Source organism: Aristolochia californica, unplaced genomic scaffold (assembly GCF_029961685.1).
Source record: "Aristolochia californica isolate CCGP_79_NKW_82.1479 unplaced genomic scaffold, dmAriCali1.0.hap1 SCAF_9, whole genome shotgun sequence".
NCBI lineage: Eukaryota > Viridiplantae > Streptophyta > Magnoliopsida > Piperales > Aristolochiaceae > Aristolochia > Aristolochia californica.
The window spans coordinates 8,324,944-8,348,570 of NW_027182290.1; the positions used below are offsets into that span (position 1 = coordinate 8,324,944).

General features: G+C 40.5%; 1 protein-coding gene across 1 annotated transcript; it reads right to left on the reverse strand.

Moving 5' to 3' along the window:
- Positions 1–15,928: 15,928 nt before the first annotated feature.
- LOC137942192 (cypmaclein-like) lies at positions 15,929–16,749 on the reverse strand. Its single transcript, XM_068787888.1, has 4 exons — positions 16,671–16,749; positions 16,528–16,575; positions 16,393–16,435; positions 15,929–16,193 (listed from the first exon to the last, which is right to left on the reverse strand). The coding sequence occupies exons 1-4, from the start codon at positions 16,722–16,724 to the stop codon at positions 16,009–16,011; spliced, it is 330 nt and encodes a 109-aa protein (XP_068643989.1). The 5' UTR covers positions 16,725–16,749; the 3' UTR covers positions 15,929–16,008.
- Positions 16,750–23,627: the final 6,878 nt, after the last annotated feature.

Here is a 23,627-nt window from a genome sequence, read left to right on the forward strand (position 1 = left end):
TAAGGAATCTTTGTCTGGAAAGTTGCTGTTGCCGAAGTTACCGTTGCGGAAGAAGCCAATTTCCGAAGAAGTCGGGAAGAAGCACTGTTTCCCGATTAAAGATTGTCCTAAGTTAAGAAATTTTATTATTTCTACACCAGGTTCAACGCATCAGACTCAACTAGCCCGAGTCAAGTTGGACCATCGAGCCAGCGTACCAGCAACCTGAGGTACTGTTTCTGCACCAGCCAGACCGAGTCAACCCAGATAAACTCGATCCTGACCAACCCGATCCGGGTCAACTCGGGTCTAGGTCAACTTGACTCGGGCCACCTATTTTCTCCCTATGTCGTCACCATGACCGAAGATGCTCTGTCGTCACCATATTACCGAAGACGCTCTGTCATCACCGAAGACGCTCTGTCGTCACCACATTACCTAAGATGCTCTATCGTCATCACATTACCGAAGACACTCTATCGTCACCAAAGATGCTCTGTCATCACCAACCGAACACTCTCTGTCTTGACCACAAAACTGAAGACGCTCTGTCGTTACCGAAGACGCTTTGTCGTCACCTGTCATTGTAGACTGTCTCGAATTAATCTCTGGTTCGACGTCAGAGCACGGTTCAAAAGTGCTCTCGACGAAGTAGATGACGAGACCAGATTTGACTCAGACCAGACTTAATCAAACCGAATTACTAAACCGAATGTCCGAATTGGATCGTACAAATAAACTTCTGCTGATTACAATCGATGAAGCGCTCAAGAAGAGCGGTATGACATATTTTGTCTCAGACCAAGTGTAGTATGCATTAAGAACTTATACAACTCACTTGGCAAGTTGGCATCAGATATTTGTACGCACCAACTTGAGGGGGACTGTTGGCGTGAGCTGTCTGAGCTTCCTTTCAGAAGAGGAAATCTTCCGTAGAATCAAAACTAAAAAGTCTATTAGCGTGATTATAGGAAACAAATGGTTTCCTTATCTTGTGATTTTATTCCTTGATTTTAGAATCTAAATTGATGCTAAAATCAGTATGTAATGTGTTATAAATAGCCTCCTAAACGGAGAAATATCATTGGAAAATTCTTTGAAATCCTTCGTTTTCTTACATTTAGATTTATTGGAAGATTTGTATCATTGCTACTGCTGCGATACTGTCCAATTTCCTTCCCAACCGGAAGTTTTGGTGCACCTTCTTGCTATCTCCACCCATTGCTGGATCCTTACCTTTGCGATGACAAAACAAAGAAGTGTTGTAGCAAAAGTCTCCCTCTGCATTGTCATTTTTGGTCATCCATCTATCATGCACAATTAATACTGAATTAAAGTTCACTCTCAGACAGCTAGTTGTCCCCATATCGTAACTTGGTTATGTTGTGGACTCAATAGCACACCGAGTCACACAACGAAGAAGACAACAACAACTCACTCAATAGGATTTAATTCTTATATTTCTTTGATTATGATTTATTTCTTATATTGTTTTAAGTAGGATTTATTTCTTATATTATTTTAAGTAGGAGTTATTTCTAATTACTTTATATTTAAGGGCATTATGAGGAATTATTGTAACCCTAACCCTAAAACTCCTTATTTAAGGGATAGGTATGAATGAAATAGGTAAGCTTTGAGATTTTAGAATAACCTAGTCTAAATAGGTTGAGATCACCTCTTGATCTTGAGTTTAGGGTTTACTCCAAAAATCCAACCTATCCTTCACCCTCCATTGCCATCCATCTTCACCCAAATTCATCCACCATCATCCCTACTAAGAAAAGGAGCTTCCTGCCCCTTTTCCAAGCCCAAAGAGGAGGTCTATCCTCCCTCTCGGCAACAACAGCAAGAGAGGCCCAATTCCTCCCTTACCAAGCAGCAAAGTGAGGATTTTTATCCTCAAAATCTTGAACAAATCCTGGTGCAACGTGGGAGCTGATCATAGCATCAAAGAAGAGGTATTAATCTATCCCAAACTCGTGTTTCAAGTTATTTAAGAAAGAAAGATTGCATTCTTAGCTAGAGCAGCAACAAAGAGGGCCAAACCCTCTTTGTCGTGACCAAGAAAAGAGAGCACCTTGCTCTAGCAAGGTCAGCATTGCTGTGGGGTCTTCTACCTAGCACAACAACTCGGTAGGACCCTCAAAAGAGGATCTTTCCTCCTGACCAAGCACTGGTTAAGGAGAAATACTCATACACAGACCCTTGACGTGAAGTGAGTAAATTCTGAGTGCTGGATTCACAAATCCCACGCCATGTTACTCGATCCATGACCCGAGACCGTAACAACTTGGTATCAGAGCAGGGTAACATGGGGGATCACATCAACAATGAAGAAATCCAAATCAGGATACAAAAGATAGAAGATAGCCTTGAAACAACACAACCAGTGTTGGGAAAGGTTTGTGGTTTGGAAGAAGAGATGAGCCGAATCATTAGCATGCTACAGGAGTTGAGGACAGAGAGACATTAGAGTTCGAGGTGTGAGAGGTTGCTCAACCATATCACAGAAGAGGGGAGCAGTGGCCTGGGCGGACTGCTGTCCAAGCACCTCAGCATGGAGGCACAATCCCAAGGTACACCAAGTTAGAGTTTCTCTTTTTCAATGGTTCTGTGGATCCCGTAATTTGGTTGCATAGATGTGAATTTTTTTTTTTGAACCAAGGGACTACTGAATGGGATAAGGTGAAACTAGCCTCTTTCCATATGACAGATGAAGCCATGTTATGGGTGACTCAAGTAGAGAAAGAGAGACCGGGAATGACTTGGGGCGAATTTAAAAATCTATGCACAGTTAGATTTGGGCCTCCCGCCAACAGCAACCCCTTGGGAGAGTTAGTCGTATTGAGACAAACGGGTTAGGTGGAACACTATCAAAAACTCTTCCAGGAAAAGTTGGCTCGTGCTGGAGAGAGGGTATTGGTTGACTAGCAGGTCTCCTTATTCACAGAAGGTCTCAATGAGTATTTACGGCTAGAGGTAGAACTCCTTATGCCCACGGATCTAGCTCATGCCATGAATATGGCCCGAGCAATGGAACAACGACAACAGTTGCAGCAACATAAGCCGGGTTGGTCGAGTGAGAGGAACACTTCCTCCACGTGGCAAGGGCACCGCTATAATTCATCTCAGGGAGCATCTACAGTAGCACCATCCAGACACACTTCGACTATGACTCAGGTAGCCGATCCCCGCCCTACCGAGCTTTATAAAAATTGAAGAGTGCGGGGGTGGCAGAAAGGCGGTCCAAAAATCTCTGTTATAACTGCGATGAGTAGTATCGGGTCGGACACCAATGTAAACGATTATTTTGGCTCGAGATGGAGGATTCAGAAGATCCAGAGGAACCAGAGGATATTATCGAGGAGGAACCACTAGGGATATCCTTGCATGCTTTTACTGGGCAGAAATCGCCTACTACAATGCAAGTCCGAGCTCATGTCATCGACCTAGAACTGGTGGGACTAGTCGACTCGGGGAGTACACACAATTTTCTGAGTTTGACAGCCGCACAACATCTCTAGCTCCAGATACACACTCATCCGACAGCCATCGTCTCAGTGGCCAATGGCGAGAAGGTCCCTAGCTATGGGATTAGTAAGGCGGTAACTTTTTCCATTGGATTTACTTCATTTAATGTGGAATTTTTTGTTATTCCCCTAGCGGGATTTGATATGGTTTTAGGCATTAAATGGTTACAAACATTGGGGCCCATTCTGTGGGACTTTTTGGCTTTAACCATGAGCTTTGATTTGGTCGGAAGTCGGGTGCTCTTACAGGGCTGTCAGGTGGACAGGGCCCACAACATACACACTTTGCAGACACAGGATCAGCCTGACAGTACTAGTGATGGTCTGGTTGAGGAGTTCTATGACCTCTTCCAGGAGCCTTCGGGTTGCCTCCCATGAGGCACTGTGACCACAGGATCTGTCTGAAACCAGGTTCTGAGGTAGTGGTCGTGCGACCATACCGTTACCCACACCTTCAGAAGGACGAGATAGAGCGTCAGTGCCATGAGATGTTGAAACAAGGTCTTATTCATCCCAGCCGCTCCCTGTTCTCTTCACCCGTCTTACTTGTGAAGAAACATGATGGGACATGGAGGTTCTGCGTGGATTATCGGGAGTTGAACGTGCAGACAGTAAAAGACAAGTTCCCCATTCCGGTAGTGGATGAGCTTCTGGATGAGTTACATGGATCGTGGTTATTCACTAAACTCGACCTCCGTTCGGGATACCATCAGGTCCGGATGCACCCCTCTGATATCGAGAAGACGGCGTTCCGCACGCACCATGGCCACTTTGAGTTTGTCGTCATGCCGTTCGGGTTATCCAATGCACCCTCCACTTTTCAAGCTTTGATGAACGAGGTATTTAGCCCCTATCTTTGAAAATTTGTTCTTGTATTTTTCGATGATATTTTGATATATAGCAAGTCGGTTGAGGAGCACTTGGCACACTTGAGGATTGTTTTCGACTTGTTAAGAGCACATCAGCTCTATTTGAAACATTCCAAGTGTTCTTTTGCGGCTTCACATGTGGGATATCTAGGTCACATTATCTCACATGAGGGGGTTACGGTGGGTCCCGAGAAGATCCGAGCTATTCACGAGTGGCCGCAACCACAGTCGTGTTCTGTATTACGGGGTTTTCTGGGTCTTGCGGGCTACTACCGCAAATTTATTCAGAGTTATGGGCCAGTGGGAGCACCATTGACGAGTTTACTCAAGAAAAATTCCATTATTTGGAATGAGGGGGCCACCACGTCATTTGTGGCACTCAAAGCTGCCCTCGCATCCGCGCCAGTATTACAACTTCCCAACTTCGACGAATTGTTCGTGGTAGAGTGCGACGCTTCGGGCGTGGGCATGGGGGCCGTTTTACAGCAGCTGGGCCATCCTATTGCTTATTTTAGCAGAGAATTGGCAGTCCGCCATCACAAACTGGCAGCCTATGAGCGCGAATTGATTGGGCTGGCCAAAGCAGTCCAACATTGGAGGCCTTATCTCTGGGGCCGGGCTTTTCTCATACGCACGGATCACTACAACCTTAAATTCTTACTAGAACAGCGTTTGACGACGTCACCACAGCAACACTGGATCAGTAAGTTGTTGGGGTTTGACTTCTCGGTGGAGTATCGTGCGGGGAGATTAAATAAGGTGGCAGATGCCTTGTCACGGTGTTTTGAAGATCAGCAGTCGGTCTATTCTATCAGCCAGCCAAGATTTCTCATTATGGACTTGGTGTGAGAGGCACATGCTACTAACCCTGCAATGCAGGAACTACATCAGCAGATCTCAGAAGGGACAATGAATGTGAAGTGGTCCATCCAGGATTCACTTATTTATTAAAAGCATCGGATTTTCCTTCTACCTGAGTCCGAGTTGATTCTAGGTATTCTCTCGGCCTACCACGACAGTACACACGAGGGATCCAGAAGACCTTGCACAAAATTCGAGCTGATTTTTACTGGCAAGCCATGAAACCCTCTATTGCGACTTATGTGGGCGACTGTCAGGTATGCCAGCACAACAAAGCCGAGTACTTGAGTCCAGCCGGTCTTCTCCATCCTCTGGCCCTTCCTACGCAGGTTTGGGCCGACATTTCAATGGATTTTGTGCAAGGCCTACCCCTGTCAGCCGGCAAATCCGTAATTTTTGTAGTGGTTGATCGATTCTCCAAGTACGGGAATTTTATACCGATGGCTCATCCGTATACAGCAACACGGGTTGCTCAGACTTTCCTGGAGAAGATAGTCCGCTTACATGACATTCTAGAATCCATTATGAGTGACAGAGATGCAGTTTTCACGAGCACCTTTTGGCGGGAACTATTTCGCTTGAGTGGAACGAAATTGAAGTTCTCCTCCGCCTATCATCCACAGACAGACGGGCAAACTGAGGTGGTGAACCGTACCATCGAGATGTATCTACAGTGCTTGGTGGGGGATCGTCCGCGGCAATGGGTTCAATGGCTTCCGTGGGATGAATACTGTTACAATACTTCGTTCCACTCTGCATTGCAGTCCACTCCTTTTCGGGTTATATATGGCCGGGATCCACCTCGCTTCCTCTCGTACAACCTAGGGTCCACTCGCGTGGACACGATTGATCAGGCACTCATAGACAGGGATCTACTGCTATAGAATATCACAGAACGGCTACGACGTGCCCAAGCTCGGATGAAGGATGTAGACGACAGAGGCCACCATGAGGTCTCTTTTGAGGTTGGAAAGTATGTGTGGCTACGGCTCCAGCCCTACCGTCAGCAGTCTCTAGCGGGACCTCCACGTCATAAGCTCTCACCCAGATTTTTTGGGCCGTTTCCCATTCTTCAATGTGTGGGACCAGTCGCCTATCAACTCAAATTATCGGATATAGCCAGAATTCACGATGTGTTTCATGTCTCTCTTTTGAAGCCGCATTTCGGAGCACAGCCTACATCCACTCCATTCCTACCACCGGTTGATGATGGCGAGGTTATTCTTAACCCAGCTGCGGTGTTACGTGCACGATTGACCAATGATCATTGGGAGATTCTCGTTCAGTGGACGGACATTGACCCCGACGCTGCAACATGGGAACGTGTGGACATCTTCAAACAAGTCTACCCAACTTTTGAGCTTGAGGACAAACTCTTTCTCCATGGGGAGGCAGATGTTGTGGACTCAATAGCACACCGAGTCACACAACGAAGAAGAGAACAACAACTCACTCAATAGGATTTAATTCTTATATTTCTTTGAGTAGGATTTATTTCTTATATTGTTTTAAGTAGGATTTATTTCTTATATTGTTTTAAGTAGGATTTATTTCTAATTACTTTATATGTAAGGGCATTATGGGGAATTATTGTAACCCTAACCCTAAAACTCCCTATTTAAGGGATAGGTATGAATGAAATAGGTAAGCTTTGAGATTTTAGAATAACCTAGTCTAAATAGGTTGAGATCACCTCTTGATCTCGAGTTTAGGGTTTACTCCAAAAATCCAACCTATCCTTCACCCTCCATTGCCATTCATCTTCACCCAAATTCATCCACCATCATCCCTACTAAGAAAATGAGCTTGCTGCCCCTTTTCCAAGCCCAAAGAGGAGGTCTATCTTCCCTCTCGGCAACAACAGCAAGAGAGGCCCAATTCCTCCCTTACCAAGCAGCAAAGTGAGGATTTTTATCCTCAAATCTTGAGCAAATCCTGGTGCAACGTGGGAGCTGATCATAGCATCAAAGAAGAGGTATTAATCTATCCCAAACTCGTGTTTCAAGTTATTTAAGAAAGAAAGATTGCATTCTTAGCTAGAGCAGCAACATAGAGGGCCAAACCTTCTTTGTCGTGACCAAGAAAAGAGAGCACCTTGCTCTAGCAAGGTCAGCATTGCGGTGGGGTCTTCTACCTAGCACAACAACTCGGTAGGACCCTCAAAAGATGATCTTTCCTCCTGGCCAAGCACTAGTTAAGGAGAAATACTCATACACAGACCCTTGACGTGAAGTGAGTAAATTCTGAGTGCTGGATTCACAAATCCCACGCCGTGTTACTTGATCCATGACCCGGGACCGTAACAGGTTAACATATCTTATTCTGCTGGCATATCATGATATCAATTTTGTTTTAGAAGATTACAACAAGGTTGCTATGTGATTACAGAAATTGAATTCTACGTGATTTATTCCTGGAAGATCCTACTGAAATCGGATAGAGCGGTTGTTTTTTTTTTAAATCTTGGAAGTCATCTTGAGCCTCAGTTTTTAAATTGCCTCCTGGAATGATTAGTCTATGATACCAATTAACTTGTTAATCCTATCCTATTTAAAGCAGTTGTCTTCTACCAATTTGGTATTCGGCTGGAGGTTGCCTTCCAGAAGTTGTCGACGTTGCTGATTTCCCAGTGTTGTTTGGATGACTACTATCTTTGGTATTTTCTTCTTAAAATGAGCTGCTACGAGATTGATTTCTGGAAGCATTTGACAATCTTGTAGCTGTCTCATCATCTGATAATCTCTCTGTTGTCTCTAGTAATCAAAGACAGGCTCTGGAAACAACTGGTAAGGTTTTTGGTTTCCATCTGAATCCTGAAACCAATTCAGAAGGACCGCACTATGATCTCACAAGTCATTCAAAAACCTTTCACTGTGCTTTACTTACTAGTACTTTTGAACAGCTACCACACCAACAAGCTAATAAAAACCTGCATTTTCAACCTTTATTTATGATCAAAACCCGAATGATAAGTGAAGTTAAATCAATCCGTTGATCAACTCTCGAGAGGGCCAGATTGGCGGTCGTCGAGGACCAAAATATCACGATTGAGAAGAAAAGCATGCAAGCTAATCGAAATGCCATTTCCGCCAGCGACCTGAAAATCATACTGATAATATTTTACTCCGGTTAACTCGGTCTGGGTCAATTTGGACTCACAGGTTAGCCTAACTCGGTCATCTCAACTCGGTCTCTTGACTCGATGTGACTCATTTTTTTACTTGGATTTAATCAAGCTATTGACTCAATTATATTGGTATGAAACCTACTTAGCGTAACTCGGTCTTTTATTTCGGGCTCACTCACTTTTGACTTGGTCCCTGGATTAGGTCCCTTGACTTCGGCTTGATTATTACCTTGGATTATCCTCAGCTTATTACTTTTTGCATAACTTCCTTATTTATGGATGAACTAGCTGCAAATTATTTAATGTGTCCTTATTACTCTTAAGGACTTTCATTATTTAACGGTTATCTGCTGCTATACAATTGCATATTTAGTATGTGTTATTTGGGCATTGGCTCATTACCACATCAACTATTGTGTCTCTTTGATTGATACATTATTATTGAAGATGAACTTTGTTGTTGTTTGCCTTGGGTTCATTATCTGTTGACTATTGTCGGCATTGGTTTATCTGATGAAGAATTTGAATTACTTAGGAAAATAAAGCACATGGTTACCCCAACTTCTTCACCTTATCTTCACATTGATTCCCCATTACCCTTTTTATCATTTGGCAACCTTTCTCCTATCATCTTTTATTTGACTCTGACTTACCCCTTTACCCAACCTTTTTGAAATGTTGTTTTGATTGGTCCCTTTTATAAATATGGGTGTTTTTTTATGTCCGTTGAGTCTTTTTATTAGTACCATTAGGTTTTTTATCGTCGTCATGTGAATGACATGCATTACCCACTTTAGTGATTATTATCACTATATTTGTTCAAAGTTATTTGAGGTTGGTTTCGACTTATCACCCATTTCTCCCCTTTGAGAGTCTGTACGCAGTTTCGTACTTATCCTTGAGACACCATGATGGAGGAAATTATTACTACATCTATGTTATTTGTGTCAAGCTGAGATCACTACCATTACCTCCCAGTTTGAGGGGGAGTATTGGAAGATATGAATATGTTGGAGTGTCATTGATGTAATTAGTTTATGTTTTTTGCCTCTTCTTCACACTTACTAGGGTGAAGGGTATAGTTATAATATATACTTTTAGCATCTATAAATATAGCTTAAGGGGGAGGGTTTGGATTAAGTCCATAACCCTATTCTTCATCCTTTTTCTTCCTCACGTGCTCTCTCCTTTCGTCTCTCTTCTCTCTTCTCTCCTCTTTTCCTCTCTTCTTCTTCCTTCTCTTCTTTAAACAAGATATAATCTATGGAGTCCTAAAAATCAATAGTTTTCATGGTTGTCTTCATGATTTTTCTCTCCATTGAGTGATGTTAATTGACACAAGAGGAGAGTTCTATTGGGAAAGAATTTTTGGCTGGTTTATGCAATGATTTTAATCCTTTCTATATTGATTTATCTTATGATATTCCCTACCTAAAATAATTAAGGTAGGAATGGAAGTCATAGATTGTGATTTATTTGCTACAAGTGGCACCCATGACCAAAAAAGAAAGTTTCCTTCGTCTGAAATGCTGATTTTGAGTAAGATCTTCCATGATTTGATTTGATTTTTGAAACTCTTTCTTGATTAAGAAAAATATGAGATATATTTAGATGATGTCGGCCAACACATGGAGTAATTAGCTTCTTCATTTAGTGCATATTTGAAGTTTATCATTGAAGGAAAGTTTCATTTTTAAGTTGTCCAAAATCCTTTGAAATTTCACTTGCCTCTATAATTATTTCTTAATTGAGAAAGATTTAGACTCTATTGAATTTAGGATGCCTTGATTAGGACCTCGAGAAAAGAAGAGTGTGAGAGGAGAATAGAGGAAGAAGAGAAGAGAGGGAAATAGATAACTTGGCTACAGAAGAAAAGAGGGAAATAGATAACTTGGCTACAGAAGAAAAGAGGGAAAGAGAAAGAAGAGCCTTTGGGCTTACAAAAGGAGCTTGGATGAATTGAGAGAAGGGGAGAGAACTTGATGCTCTACCCAAAGCAAAGGGCCTCTATTTATATTTTTTGAGAGGATGTTACAATGTCTACAATGCCCTTAGGGCTACAACCTTTACATAAGAAAAGACATAAGTGGACATGTTTCTCCTTAAGTACTTACATCATTGTACCATCTTTTTGAGAAGTCTTATTATTTACCATGATGCCAACTCTCTTGGATGTGTGGGCTTGAGTGTTAAGCCCCTAGCCAATACTACCCAAAAGACCGGCCTGTTAGGAGCAGAAGACATAGGTACTTAACCGAGGACCATAACATCACACCCACCGTCGCGAGGCCGACGTCCACGGCGGCCTACACTGGAGATGGCCCACTTCTTTCGATGGCCCACTCTAGCGACAACCCTAAGGTGCGGGAACACACTCAGGTAGCCCCTTCTGCTTATAGCGATGGCCCATGGTGCGGGAACACACTCTGGTCGCTCCTTCTGCTAGGTCACCCCCTCCGCCCAGGGCTACACACCTCCACACGCCGCTTGTAGCACACGGGAATCGAACCCGTGACGTAGCGCTAGCTCTGATACCAAATGTTAAGTACCTAGCCAATACTACCCAAAAAACCGGCCTGTCAGGAGCGGAAGACATAGGTATTTAACCTAGGACAATAACATTGAGCCAATCTTCCATCACTCTCCCTCAAACTAGGGGTGAGAAAACATCATAAATGCCTAGTTTGCTGCAAATAGTGGATAAGATCTTGCAAGTGACTGGCTTTGTGAGAATGTCTGCAACTTGTCCTTGTGATGAGATATGTTTGAGAGATAATATGATGGCTTGGAATTTTCCTCGTATAAAGTGGTAGTCTACCTCAATATGTTTTGTTCTTTCATGGAAGACTGGATTCGAAGTGATATGGATAGCCACTTGATTATCACAATATAGATCCATAAAATCTCATTTATAGATTACCAATTTATTAAGAAGGAATCTGATCCATAGAAGTTCACTGACTGTGTGTGCCATAGCTTTGTATTTTGCTTCTGCACAAGACTATACAACCACATTTTGTTTATTGCTTCTCCATGTAACCAAGTTTCCTCCAACCAGTGTAAAGTACCCAGAAGTGGACTTTCTATCATCTGGGGATCCGACCCAGTTTGCATCCGAGAACCCTTCTATGTTGAAGTGACCATGGTTTTTATAGAGAAACCTTTTCCTGGAGCTCCTTTCAAATATTGTAATATTCTTTCCAAAGTTTGCCAATGATTAAGTTCTGGTTTGTACATGTATTAACTTACCACACTTACTGTATATGATATATCTGGTCTTGTTACATTGAGGTAAATAAGTTTCCTCACAAGTCTTTGATATTTCCCAATATCTAGATCTTCTCCAAAGCTTGCAAATAGCTTGGTATTTGAATCCTTAGGGGTATCTACTGGTATACACCCCATAATTCTTATCTCCTCAAGTAGATCAATGACATATTTTATCTGAGATAGTATGATCCCATGTTTGGACTTTAACACCTCAATACCTAGAAAGTATTTAAATAGTTCATGGTCTTTTGTTTTGAACTCTCTTCTTTTTGGCCTCTTGAATGCCATTTGAATCACTGTCGGTTAAGACAATATCATCTACATAGAATGCTAGAAGTACTTTCCCTTTGGGAGTGTCTTTAATAAATAAAAAGTGATCTACTGAGTATCGATGAAATCCAACCCTATCAGTGTTTGGCTAAATTTATCAAACCATGCACGAGGAAACTATTTTATACTATATAGAGATTTCCTCAATCCACATACCGACTCCCCCTCAACCATAAATCCAGGTGGTTGTTGTGTATATATTTTTTCTTAAATATCTACATTCAAGAAAGAAATTTTTACATCAAGCTAATATACTGGCCATGAGTAATTAGCAATAAGAGATAACAATATACGTACCAAGTTAAATTTAGCCACCGGAGAGAATGCTCTTCATAATCGATTCCATAACACTGAGTATAGCCTTTGGCAACGAGGCGTGCCTTAAGATGAGCAACCGAGCCATTTGGATTATGTTTAATGGTATAAACCCACTTATAGTCCACAAGTTTCTTGCTTGAAGGAAGAGGAACTAATGTCCATGTCTAATTCTCATATGGTGCATGCATTTCTTCTTCCATTGTCACCTTCCATCCTGGATAGGACTATGATACAGAGATGGAAGAAATAGATGCAAGAAATTGACAACATGAAGAAGACAAATTATGGTGAGACACAAATTGGATATTGGGCGAGAAGTAGTGGGCTTAGTACAAGTCTTAGGTTCTTTCCTTAAGGCTATAGGCCATGTATCTTATTGTGGTCCAAATGGAATAGAAGTCCATAGTGATGGACTGACTTCGGTGGGATCCGTAAAATCAGCAGATGTGGTATCGGCTAATGCTTTATGGGGTTAAGAATATTCGCATCATGGGACACAACCTGTCGAGGACAGACCTATATAGATTAAAGACTTGGTAGGGGCATTTTCGTACCTGGAGGGGTAGACTCAATATTATATGCTTTGGATTAGCAGGTGGACTCCAAATCTCCTTGATTACATGCATGATTGAGGCCTTGGTTTGGTTTGGCTTAGTGTAAATTGTTGATTGCCTCGGTTTGGCTCAATTTGGCTTGTTTGTTTTCCTCTCTTCTATTACAGGTTGGTTGGTACAATGCATGTAATGAGCATTCGTGGTGTTCGAAGAATATATGAATATGAGTGGTAAAAGTGACTTACTTTAGATTATTCCTAAACCTTGAGAGGGTTATGACATTACTTAACTTTAACTCAGTTGGTTAAGAGATTCCTTATCACTAGAGTTCTCTTAGGATATTTGACTAAACCAGCTCCACCCATAGATGAAGATGATAGTTCCTATATTAAATGGCTTAAGAATGACACACTTGTCATTAGTTGGCTAAGTAACAACATGTATGGACATGTGGCAAATATTGTTGTCCACTTTGAGACCGCAAAACAGATATGGAACACTTGTTCCAAGTTGTACTCTACCATCGAGAATTTACAGAAATTATATGATGAGTTTCATAACATGTTTTATCTAACAAAATTCTCTCTGATTGATCAATTGTATGTGATGATCGTTCTTTCCATGTAAATTTTATTTGCCTATACAGTATTGATTGATCATGTTTTATAGCATGATATGGCCATGTTCTGGATGATCGATCAATCGACTATGGTTGATCAATCATTTTTTATAGTCTTTGCCTGCAAACTTTTGGAAGATTGATCAATGGCAAAGGTTGATCGATCATTCCAGTGCCAGTTCAACTAAATTGACTTTCAAAGCATGAGAATGATTGAATCTAAGTGATCTAACATGTTCTAGAAGATGTGTATGATGTTCCTAAACATGTGTATATGCAATGTGCGTCCTAAAACTCCATGTATACTATTGTACTTTAAAAAAAGGAGTTACAAATGCTTTCTTACATTTTTGTCTGAGTTTTGACATACATTAATGACACTTAAACACTAGTTTTCACAATGTTTTTTTTCTTCATGGGTGCTTCTTCAAGAGACGTCCCTCTATGTTGTTTGAGATCTTAGATAGGCTTGCTCATTTTGAAGCTTTAGACCTTGAGATGCATTTTCTCTTGAAGGTAAAGTATTTGAAATACTAAGTTTGCAAATTGTTAGCTCTATCAAGTTTTGTTATCATTTTCTAAATTTTGAAAAAAAAATTAGGGAATCAACCTAAGGTCAACACAAGGATATATAGAACTTAAAAGATTACCATTTCCTGTCTGATGTTCGGACACCCCAGAGTCAATGATCCAGGATGAGGAAGGTGAAGTAGCTGAGACCATACCTATTATAGAAGTTGTTGCAGTAGTGGGAGATGACTTGTTTGAGATAAGTACCATCATATTTTTTAACTTTTGAAGTAATCCAAAATCTTCTTCAGATACAGTCTTCTTGCCTTTAGGGGTCTCAAGTTTGACTTCATTCTTGACACCATTAGATGTGTCAGAGCTAAATGGTTCCGGTCCACCTGGGTTAAGTTTCATCCACCCGTGGTCCACCTGGGTTAGGTACTTGACTTTCCGCACTTAACATACTGGTCTTTTGGGTTATATTGGCTAGGCGTTTGACACGGTATCAGAGTTGGGCACCATGTTGCGCGTTCGAATCCCGGCAGAAGCGGTAGGGAACAGGAACGGTGGGTGTCAGAGTTAGGTGGTTCCGGTCCACCTGGGTTAGGTTCCGTCCACCCCTGGTCCACTTGGGTTAGGTACTTAGCTTTTCACACTTAACAGACCAGTCTTTTGGGTTGTATTGGCTAGGCGTTTGACATGGTATCAGAGCTGGGCACCACATTCCATGTTCAAATCCCGGCGAAAGCTGTAGGGATTAGGAACGGTGGGTGTCAAAGCTAGGTGGTTCCGGTCCACCTGGGTTAGGTTCCATCCACCCCTGGTCCACTTGGGTTAGGTACTTGGCTTTTCGCACTTAATAGATCGGTCGTTTGGGTTGTATTGGCAAGGCATTTGACAAGATGTAGAGACTTGATTTGTTGTAACCTAATCTAGTTTACCATGAATTTTTCAACATGTGTCAACCAAGTGGTTTACGCCTCCACAGTAAGTACAAATCCGATTGTTAGGCCTGAAAGAGTTTTGTTCAGTTCTACCACGTCTACCATAGCCACCTTTTGTACTTCTTCCTCATCCCATATTACCTGAACCTCCACCCCTTTTACTTGAGTACATAGCTAATGAAACATCAATTTGTGAGGTGGAGGATATATTTGGGATATGTATTAATGTGGCCGATATATCATCTAAAGAGGGAACAATAGTGGAGCTAAGAATTTGAGATTTAGCTATCTCAAGATATGGTTTGATATTAGCAAGCACGAATTTGATACAAGAAAAGAACCTTCCAGTCTTCAATTATGCACATAACACTCTGTAACTAAGTTCAAGAGAAGAATTTTTTTTTTCTCACTATGAACTGAGCAACTCCTCCAAGTGCACCAAAGCTTCTCATGAAATTTGATCAAGATATGGAAGATACCTTGATCATAGGATTCTGAAAATATTGCTCTAATACCATGTTATATTCAGGATTCCATGGTATTAATGTCTTCAAGTTAATGTAGTGAAAGAAGGAAGGAAGAAGGAGAAGAGAAGAGAAAAGGTGAAGGAGAGAAGAGAAGTGGACAGTTGGGTTAAGAAGAGAGGCGGAGAGAAAACATTGAGAAGAGAGAGGAGGATTAAGGTTGTGAGCTTGAATGCCTAATCCTCCCTCTTAAGCTTTATTTATATGCATCAAATTGTAGTAATTACACTAATACCCTTTACCCTAATAGGTGGGATTTTTATAAGGGGTTGATTTCTACTCATGTTTTTGGTTAATAGAATAACTAGGATATTTGTATATTTTCTTTGTTTTTTTATCTTTGCCTTAGTAGTTTCTTATTCTCTTAGCTTCCTCTTAGTATGAATTACCGGATTCTTTTTGTCTCAAAATGTTAGGTATTTACATATGCAATTTCTATATCAAAGTTTAAAGACACAGGAAATCGGATAAGGTAATACTGACAGGCCGTTTTGGTAGATAACAGAGATAAGTTTTACTTGGAAATTGAAAGAAAGCAAAATACAAGAAAAGCCATCGGACATTCTCAGCTCAGGGACACTTGGGCTTGTCGCCGTGGGTTTTCATGTTCGTGTAGCAACTCCCACATGCTTCTCTGTTGCCAAAGGTCCCTGGAGGCACACATTTGCACCTCACGCAGCAAGTTCCACAAGCTCTAATGCAAACGTTTGGTCTGGAATTCTGGCTGCATCTTTCCCCGCACAAGCCACTGCAATCTGATCACACACACAGCCGAGGGGTTCAGACTTCTACCATTATAGAGGCCAGTTAAAAGGTTCCTGGGACTTTCTCAGCTGTCTCATTTTGACATGGAATTTCGATTACTGCTTCATGCTGAGATGTGGCTCAGAAAACTGGACTCTTTAAACAAAACATGAAAGAAAACAAGAAAAGGAAATGGAAACTGTGAAGTACCTATTTCCTGCATTAGTCTCCTGTTTGCTCCTTTAGTGACAACCTGCCATATGAGAGAATCGTGGGCGTAACTAGCTAGCCATCACAATTTCCAAACGAAAAACTCGAGTTAGATGAAAGTTACTGAAACAAAACCTGGATTCCATCCAGTTGGTGGTGTTGGACATCCCTATACGAGGCCACCTAGAGAGAAAAGACAGGATTGGGAGACCCATTAAATGTAAGTAAAATCCATTTTCGGAAGCAAAGACTGCAGGAAACGAGAAGATTTTTCTTACTAGAGAAGCGAAGACGAGCAGAACACTAACGAGAAGGGCAACTCGCAAAGCCATGGCAGGAAGTTTTGGATGCAGAAAGAGCCTGGTTGAGGATTGGTATTTATAGGGAAGAATAGCTTTACAGAGAGGAAGGAACTTGATGCACTAAGACCTCTTTAGTTGTAGTGGAAACTCGTGGGGCACCAAACGGTACTATTTACTTTCTTAAAAAGAATTCAAAGAAATGAAATTTGTCAGAAGTTTAAAAAAAATGGAAATAAACGCTACCCATGCTCGTCTCCTGTAAGTGGTTGTAATTAAATGCCTGCAAAAATGACATTTTTTAATGAAAATAAAAGTTATGACATGATATTAATCTGTCCATTATTAAATAAGAGGCACGTGATGGCCTTTGATTTCATTAATTTATTGGTTTCATCAAATTGACTGTGGTACAGTTTTATCTGTTTTATTTTAATATTAACAAAAAAATTACAATTAAAATGGGTTCTTTTTTTCTGGTCGATCTCAAAGGAGACAACTCGTATCATTTTCTTTCTGTTTTTTGGAGTTTAGCATATGTATCTCTCTCTCTCTCTCTCTCTCTCTCTCTCTCTTCATTCACCTCACTTCACCACTTCTCCCTTTCTCTTCACTTCATCTCTCTTACACTCTAAGTTGTTGATCTCAATATTACGAAATCCTGAAATCGTATCAAAATAGTGATTTCATGAGTCAAGATTTTTTACTCGGATCATGATTCATGAAGAAATTGTTCGACAAAGAGGAACTACATGACAAAGATTAGTTTTATTTCTTCTTGTTCTTGGATTTGAAGCAGTCGATAGTCTATAAATTGGATTACATGCTAATTTGCATCAATATTCTAAACTTGTTGCTATACATTGCTGCCATAATCTAGGCATAATCTTGCCCAAGATATTGCTATCCTTTTTGCACTTCTGCACTCAATATTATTACAATTATAAGCAGAAGCTCCATGCCATATCCAAGGGCAGCACACTTTCTACCACACTGTACCAGATTACTGGTATGGCAGACGTTAACCTCAGTTTTGTGAATATTATTGATCTTAAGGAAGGGAAGGTCGGTTTCGGGTCTGTCGCGCTGGGGTTTAAGCTAGATGCTACTTACACCAGGTCGTGATACGCAGAAGCTCCAACTCATTTCTTTTTACTCTTGGCGCGGGAATTTGATCACTGGGTGCCACTGGTTCTTCACCCTGAAAGCACGTTGCTCCAGGTTTCTTCAAAAAATCCCACTTGTCTTGTACGAGATAAAGGAAAGCAATCAGAGAGATCTTGATCTCATCTAATTTCTTCTGCACTGTCCGGTGATTCTGCTGTCGACGATCATTGCTTTGGTTGATCATTACTCGATGACTGATGATTCATGATCATTATTGCTTCATTCTAAAGCTCTCCGTCTGACTATTGATCTGTTGTGATCCGAACCATACTCATTGTTGGCTTTTTTTTCCTTCCAAAGATATCATAATCATCTTCCTGGACTCATGCTGGCATCTCACTTATCTCTGGAAGGATTTTTTTCTCGAATTGGATTCATCATGTTGGCTGCTTATCGTGTCTTCTGAAACTGATCGGTTACAGCTAAACATTGCCAATCGGAGTGTTTTCTTCGGTTCTGTTTCTGGCTGAAAAGTCAGCTTGGCTCATCGTATCATCACGAACGAGATCTCATCACATGGAATTTTTTTGTCTTCTGCGCTGTCCAATCCGAGCTGGTATCCCAACTTTTGGATAGTATATTGTTGTCATCTTGCCAAACTCAGCAACTCAATTTTTTTTTTTTGGACGTTACTCCTTGCTGGCTCGTCTCCTCTAGTATCCAGTTTGATCCAGTTTGATCTTTATTCACGTGATATCTGTTTGATCCCGTGAGATTAATTTGGCAATCCAAATCGTCTAAGATTAGGCTTACTTGCTATTACCAGCGTCATGACTGATCTTTGGATCCCATCATTCCTTTCTCAGCTTTCTTTGATTAACAACATAGTATTTCCACCCTGCTTCATAGCTCTATTGTCTGTTGTTGCTGACTGAGATTGATTGGTTTATTGCCGAGAGATTATCCAAGTTGCTGAGTTGTTGATTATTATCAGTAGGACATTATATGAATTGTTGTGTATAGAGCAACTTCCGAGTTGCTGATTCCTCATAAATCAAATCAGCAAACCAATGCCCGGATCGGGTTCACTTGGATTAACTCAGACCAGCAAGGTCAGATTCGGACTGATGAGTCAACTCAGTCCTCTCCAACTCGGACTCTCCACTCTGTCTCTTGACTCAGTCACTCAGTCTCTTGACTCGGTCTCGTGACTTTGGCTTGATTGATACTTTGGGTTATTACAACTTGCATTATAATGAAGATTATCTCTGCCGAAGGATTTGCACTACTTCAATAGATAAAGCGTCTGATGGTTTATACAAATAGACAAGCCACCTCCAACAAGAATTCTCCTACTACTGCTACTCCTACACAGGATATGGTATCAGCTACTTCCCCATCCTAGATCATTGACTATGGGGCTTTTGAACACTTGACAAGTAATAGTGCCCTCCTGAATTCTATATCTTCTTGTTTACCTGAAAAATTTGTTTCTACAACTGATGGATCCCAAACTAAGGTACATGGCTCTTTATTTAAAAGATGTCCTGTTTGTATCTGAGTTTCCATTAAACCTCTTATCTGTTAGTCAACTCAAAAAAAAGTTTAATTGTTCCATCATTTTTTTTCCTACTTCATGTGTTCTTAGGGATTTGATGACAACAGGTTATTGGTGAAGGTCGTGAAAGAGGAGGCTCTACTATCTTGATTTACCAACACTAATTGCCACGACTAGTGCTCAACATACAGCTCTTCAGTGGCACAATAGGAGATCCATCTCTTCAGTCTTGCAGACAGTTTATTCATATATTACAATCTATTTCAAGTCTCATCTGCGAAAACTGTCAAGTGAGTAAACACCGGTTGAGTACTTATTCTCCTCGAGGTGAAACCAAAAGTGTTACCTCATTTTCTTTAGTTCACATTGATATATGGGACTGTATGAACATTTCCAATGTTTCCCTATCAAAGTACTTTTGTGCCATGGTGTCTACTCAATTTAACACTATCTTTAAAATTCTTCGTTCAGATAATATCTGTCTACAAAATAGAAGTTGTCAATTACTTGGAAATATACTTGTCTTTTGGTTTTCCAAAAAACAACATTTAGTTGTTATATCCACCACCAAAGTTGAATACGTTGCATGTGGAAGTTGTTGTGTTCAACATCTATGGATGAAACAACAACTAGATGATTACGGCTTAGAGCAAAAAGAATTTTTAGTTCATTGTGACAACATGAGCACCATATGTTTATGTAAGAACCCAATTCTTCATTCTTGATCAAAACATAGAGAAATTAGACATCATTTTATCAGAGAACTAGTCCAAACCAAAGTTATTAAAATTGTGCTTGTCCCCACTAAAAATCAATCAGCGGATATTTTTACAAAGCCATTAGGATTTCACAATTTCTCTTAGCTTCGAGGAGAACTAGGCACGAGTAACCCACCTTGATTCACTTCAGCTGAAAAACTTGAGCTTAATGAACACATCCCATAATTATAGTGCCAAAAAAAGTGTAATGGAAATCAAAGTACACATTTTTTTGAATTTATGGAAAAGAGAAAAACTTCATTGACTTGATGTAATTTGAGTACGTGAACCCCCATTTATAATAGAGAAAAGTAGTATAGTTCAATTACAATTAAACTACCCTTGTCCCAATTACACCCAAACTCTAATACTTAAAGATGAGTCCTAGCATAATTAAATAACTCAACATAAATAGAAGACTAACATAACTAAAACAACTTTTAACTGAAACTCTTATGTGAGACCTGCTTGTATAATAATTTTGGCTTTGTAAGACTTATTATTGTGAGAGTCATGTAAGAATCTTCCATATTTGCTTTTCGACACTCCCCCTCAAGTTGGAGTTTATAACTTCAGCTTGCAATGAAAATGATTATTGGTCTTCAATTTTCTTTTGCTGAAAAAAATTCTTCACAAATACAATTCTTCATAGATGCAAAAACTTCATCTTTTGTGCTCCCCAGGAACCAATAAAAAGTTTCAATGGACTTAAAAAACACCCATAAAGGTAAACCAACCGAAGCAACACACAAGAGGTTGCCCCAAAGGGGTATGTGAGAGTAAAAAAAGGATGGTAGGAGAAAAGTAACCAAAAAAGGGGTAAGTTAGATATTTTCTAGATATTTTTTATCAATAACAGCAACTCAAAAAGTGATGCAAAAAATTCGGATTTTTCATCCAAATATAACTTCGCTGAATAAAATATACTTCTTTTGAGACAAATAATTTGATATATTTTGATCTCTGTAATCTAGCCAAACTAAGTACTCTTTCTCCTTTTGCCAGGATGACCATTGACTCCTCCAAGATCAATATCTCCATATAAAAAACTCAGATCGAGAATTGGTTGAATTGGTAAGAAAATAGACATACAAATATTGCTTTTGATATATAATTCTCCATATAAAGTCTCGTTCTTGATAGCTTAAAATAGCTCAGAAGTTGAAGCTTTTTGTTACTACTCGAACCTCTCTTGTAGTATGACATCTATTGCTTAAAATACGATTTCTTTTTGTAGAAAACTTTGATTGCCAAAATTCATTTTGCGTTGGAAATTAGTCTTGAATATATTTCTATAAATTTATAATATGTAATATTAAAAGCTCAGTATAGAGGTGAAAATGCAAAGCAAACAATAGGTATAGAGACTGAAAAAAGAGAAAAAAGATAAATACGAACCTAAACTGCTAGTGATAATAGATCAGAAAAAAATCACACTTTCTTTGTGGGTTGATTGAATCAACTCACAGAACCTGCTTTGATACCATGTGAAGTTGAGTCTAAGGCTTATCCTAAACTGATTAATCATCTTAGGAAACTATTGTGGACTCAATAGCACACCGAGTCACACAACGAAGAAGACAACAACAACTCACTCAATAGGATTTAATTCTTATATTTCTTTGAGTATGATTTATTTCTTATATTGTTTTAAGTAGGATTTATTTCTTATATTGTTTTAAGTAGGAGTTATTTCTAATTACTTTATATGTAAGAGCATTAGGGGAAATTATTGTAACCCTAACCCTAAAACTCCCTATTTAAGGGATACGTATGAATGAAATAGGGAAGCTTTGAGATTTTAGAATAACCTAGTCTAAACAGGTTGAGATCACCTCTTGATCTCGAGTTTAGGGTTTACTCCAAAAATCCAATCTATCCTTCACCCCCCATTGCCATCCATCTTCACCCAAATTCATCCTCCATCATCCATACTAAGAAAAGGAGCTTCCTGCCCCTTTTCCAAGCCCAAAGAGAGGGTTCTCCCTCTTCATCAACGTCAACCACCATCAAGGGGTCTAACCCTCTTGACGAGCAGCAAGTGGAGAGTTTTCTGGTCAATCACGTGAAGGAGATTAATTTTTGTTCCTAAGCTTGGAGCCAGCAATCAAAGAGAGGATAATCATTCATGCACGTGGGCCAAGGATTGCTACAAGCTAGGTGTACATAGCTTGCCTTGCTACAACCAAATCAAGGGAGGAAACCCTGATTTTTGTGAGAAGAAAGAAAGGTATTCTCCTTACTTATTTCTGGTCAATATTGATGGCTTAACTTCATATATTTAGCAATCAAGATATTGTATCCATCAAGTTTGGTCCACGTGAGAGAAAACCAGCAAGGAAGATTTTTGTTTACACTCATACCGAGTCCAGCAACTCAGTACCAGTGCTGGATTCACAAATCCCACGCCGTGTTACTCGATCCATGACTCGGGACTGTAACAACTTGGTATCAGAGCAGGGTAACATGGGGGATAATATCATCAATGAAGAAATCCAAATCAGGATATAAAAGATAGAAAATAGCCTTGAAACAGCACAACCAGTGTTGCGAAAGGTTTGTGGTTTGGAAGAAGAGTTGAGCCGAATCATTAGCATGCTAAAGGAGTTGAGGACAGAGAGACATCAAAGTCCAGAGGTGAGAGAGGTTGCTCAACCATATCACAGAAGAGGGGAGCAATGGCCTAGGTGCACTGCTGTCCAAGCACCTCAGCATGGAGGCACAATCCCAAGGTACACCAAGTTAGAGTTTCCCTCTTTCAATGGTTATGTGGATCCCGTAATTTGGTTGCATAGATGTGAATTTTTTTTTTGAACCAAGGGACTACTGAATGGGATAAGGTGCAACTAGCCTCTTTCCATATGACAGATGAAGCCATGTTATGGGTGACTCAAGTTGAGAAAGAGAGATCGGGAATGACTTGGGGAGAATTTAAAAATCTATGCACAGTTAGATTTAGGCCTCCAACCAACAGCAACCCCTTGGGAGAGTTAGTCCTATTGAGACAAACGGGTTCGGTGGAACAATATCAAAAACTATTCCAAGAAAAGTTGGCTCGTGCTGGAGAGAGGGTATTGGTTGACCAGCAGGTCTCCTTATTCACAGCAGGTCTCAATGAGTATTTACGGCTAGAGGTAGAACTCCTTATGCCCACGGATCTAGCTCATGCCATGAATATGGCCCGAGCAATGGAACAACGACAACAGTTGCAGCAACGTAATCCAGGTTGGTCGAGTGAGAGGAACACTTCCTCCACGTGGCAAGGGCGCCACTATAATTCATCTCAGGGAGCATCTACAGCAGCACCATCCAGACACACTCCGACTACGACTCGGGTAGCCGATCCCTGCCCTGGTAATTCCCTACCGAGCTTTATAAAAAATTTGACGAGTGTGGAGATGGCAGAAAGGCGGTCCAAAAATCTCTGTTATAACTGCAATGAGTAGTATCGGGTCGGACACCAATGTAAATGATTATTTTGGCTCGAGATGGAGGATTCAGAGGATCCAGAGG